The following is a 2,797-nucleotide window of genomic DNA, read 5'->3' as shown; positions in this document are numbered from 1 at the left end:
AACTATAAAGTTTTGTTGCAAATGGATGAAGACATTAGTAGGCTTCTCAGCTCGCCCCTCAACATGCATGCGTTCGGAGTTTCGGCAGCCCAACACTGAATATTATATTGTGGGCGTTGTATTTTGATTAATAAAATAAAAATTATAAAAATGAAATTTAAGTTACCCTGCTTCTAATTAAATAAAGCAGTTATTTTTATTTATTTAAAAATGAGCCGAAAGAGACCTCCGAACTAGTAGGCTACCAGAAAGGGGGAAAAAAAAAAAACTGAACTTAAAATTGGGTTCTATTATTTTTCCTCAACAGTTCTCCTCACAAAACGAAATTCATTTCAAACACAAATTTGATAAGAACAGAGTGGAAATTATTAGCAACACCAAAATAACAGCAAAGCTAATGTTTTCAGTTAGTTTAAGCACAAACTAGGAAAAGCAAAACCAAATTTTGTGGCAATAATTAAGACCAAACTGAACATGGTGTGTGTTTATGGTGCATGTCGGCAATGTTGTCTCGGCGGGGGCGGGGCGCAGTGGAGGTGGGGCTTAGGAAGACTAAGACTATATTATCGGATATCGCGATATTTTTAAAGGCGATTCTCGATAAGATATTTTTGACATATCGCCCAGCCCTACCTTCTAATTATACATTTCCTATTTATTTTGGCACATTTTTTATCTACAGGTTTAACTGGACAGATGGCAAACTAAACAGCAGCAACCTTATCGAGTTATCTGGCCAGATAACCGAGAAATTCGATGAAGAGTTCCGTATCCTCTATGCCCAGTCTCTGCCACTGCCAGCGAATACAAGAGCTCCCTCTAGTGCCAGAAGCAACGATTTATATGACCATCTTGTCCTCAAACCACCTGGAACGCCTCCCTCCTACTTGGCACGAACAACAAAGCCTCAACCAGAATGTCTGACGAGCACTCCAGCCAGACTTCATACCCCAAAGATCCAACAGATGAATAAAGACATTGAAGATCGAGACAGAAAGAGTAACCCAGTTTCTGTTACTTCCACACTAGGTGAAGACTGGATCGAGCAAGAACTCAGAGAGGAAGTGCTCACCTTGGATGACCCTCCTCTTTTGCCGGCAACGAATGTTACCACTCAGCCTCAGACTGTCGATGTGATGATCTCTCCCCTTGTACCTTCCTGCGACATCTCAACACAAACCACCTGCCAAACAGCAGACGTGAGTGTGCAAACATGTGCTGACAAGCTTAAATCGAAAACCTCGTCCAGCAGCAACCCCAACACTTCATCCGCTTGCAACCTACATGAGGTGGACTGTCACCCACCTGTCTGTCTTGCCCCACAAGACGTCAACCTGAGGGAGTGCTTCCTCAAGATCACCAAAGAACGACAGCACCACTATAGCTCCATTCGCTCCAAGCTCGTCCACATGGTGACACTGCTTTCTCACAAGAGGGAACTAGTGGACCTCACTAACCTGACGCTGAGGCCCGGCCTGCACAGAGGACGCAAGGGTCAGCAGGAGGGCAGACAGCTTCACGGGACATTTGATAACGTGATTATGGGGACTTGGCCCAGATCGAGATGTCTGCAGTAACATGAACACAGGAGAACTGCGCTGGTGGTGGTCTGCTATGTTTTAGCACAGCACTTTTTCAAAAATCAGAATAAAGCTTGTAGATTAATCAGAAAAATATTTTGAATGATGTGTATGCAAAAAAAAAAAGTGCAAAGATAGATTTTTTTTTCTTCACTTTAATTGTACTTATTGTATTAGATGGGGGAAATTATTAGCAGTCTTTACATATTGTAGTTAAATAAACCAAAGTACTTTTCTTTTCGGTGACTTTGAAAATGAGTTTGTCTGAATTTGGTTGTGTCTGTTTCTTTGTGTGTTGTTTAATGTTATGATATAATGACCTCCTTTGTAACACTATTACTTTTATATGCATATACTTAAAAACAACAACAGTCACTCATGATTATGTCTTTGATGCGCCTTGGATGATGTTAGTGAAAGGAATTATTTAAAACAATTGTACTAAATTGGAAACTTTTGGTACTTTATGCTTGAGGCATTCAAATATTTATTTCACAAAAGAAGCTGAAAAAAATGCCTTATTTTAATAAAACTTCTTATGATGAACAATTTGTTGGAGATTTTTGTGGGGTTGTGGAACGTAACACTCATTTATAAAGACTCACTAAGTATTCAATTTAGCTTAAATACAGGAATGTAATGTTTAAATATACATTCTTATATAGAGATTTTCTAAATATATAATACCATTCAAAAGTTTGGGGTCAATAAGTAAGAAAAAAAAAAAAAAAATCCTTTTTCATCAAAAAATGTGACCGTAAAATTACATTATTACATTAGACACCTTTAAATTATAATATTTCACAATATTATAATTTTACTGTATCAAATGATTATTTGATCAAATAAATGCAGGCTTGGTAAGCACAAGACCTTTCAAAAACAATAAAAATAATCTTACCAACAACCTTTTTACACACTTTTAAACAGAGGAGTATATCTTTGAAACATTATATAAATATAATCTTACAAATAAATGTACATTAAGTAGTAACTGACTTGCATGCTTATGTTAACTGATTGGCGAGGTGTGGGTTATGTTTTATGATTATGTGTAAATGCTTCCTCAGAAAACACTTGATCTGCCCAAGGGCTGCACTAAACGTCATCTGGTCATCTCAATATTAAGGACTCTTGCAAATTGTACTTGTATTATTAACCACGAGGGTGAGTTCTGGTAAATCATGCCATTCATCTCGGTAAAAAAACACCCAATT

The 2,797-nt window shown here is 37.6% G+C and overlaps 1 protein-coding gene across 1 annotated transcript in view; it reads left to right on the top strand.

The window, feature by feature from the left end:
- LOC107749477 (protein FAM83D-like) overlaps positions 1-2,069 on the top strand; it is a 10,814-nt gene extending 8,745 nt beyond the window's left edge. The window contains exon 4 of the mRNA XM_016564646.1: positions 683-2,069. Coding sequence (XP_016420132.1) covers positions 683-1,577 — 895 coding nt within the window. The 3' untranslated portion in view covers positions 1,578-2,069. The remainder of the gene's footprint in view (positions 1-682) is intronic.
- The last annotated feature ends 728 nt before the right edge of the window (positions 2,070-2,797 follow it).

This window comes from Sinocyclocheilus rhinocerous, unplaced genomic scaffold (assembly GCF_001515625.1).
Source record: "Sinocyclocheilus rhinocerous isolate Xijiao unplaced genomic scaffold, SAMN03320098_v1.1 scaffold889, whole genome shotgun sequence".
Lineage (NCBI taxonomy): Eukaryota > Metazoa > Chordata > Actinopteri > Cypriniformes > Cyprinidae > Sinocyclocheilus > Sinocyclocheilus rhinocerous.
This window is presented reverse-complemented; position numbering and strand designations above follow the sequence as displayed.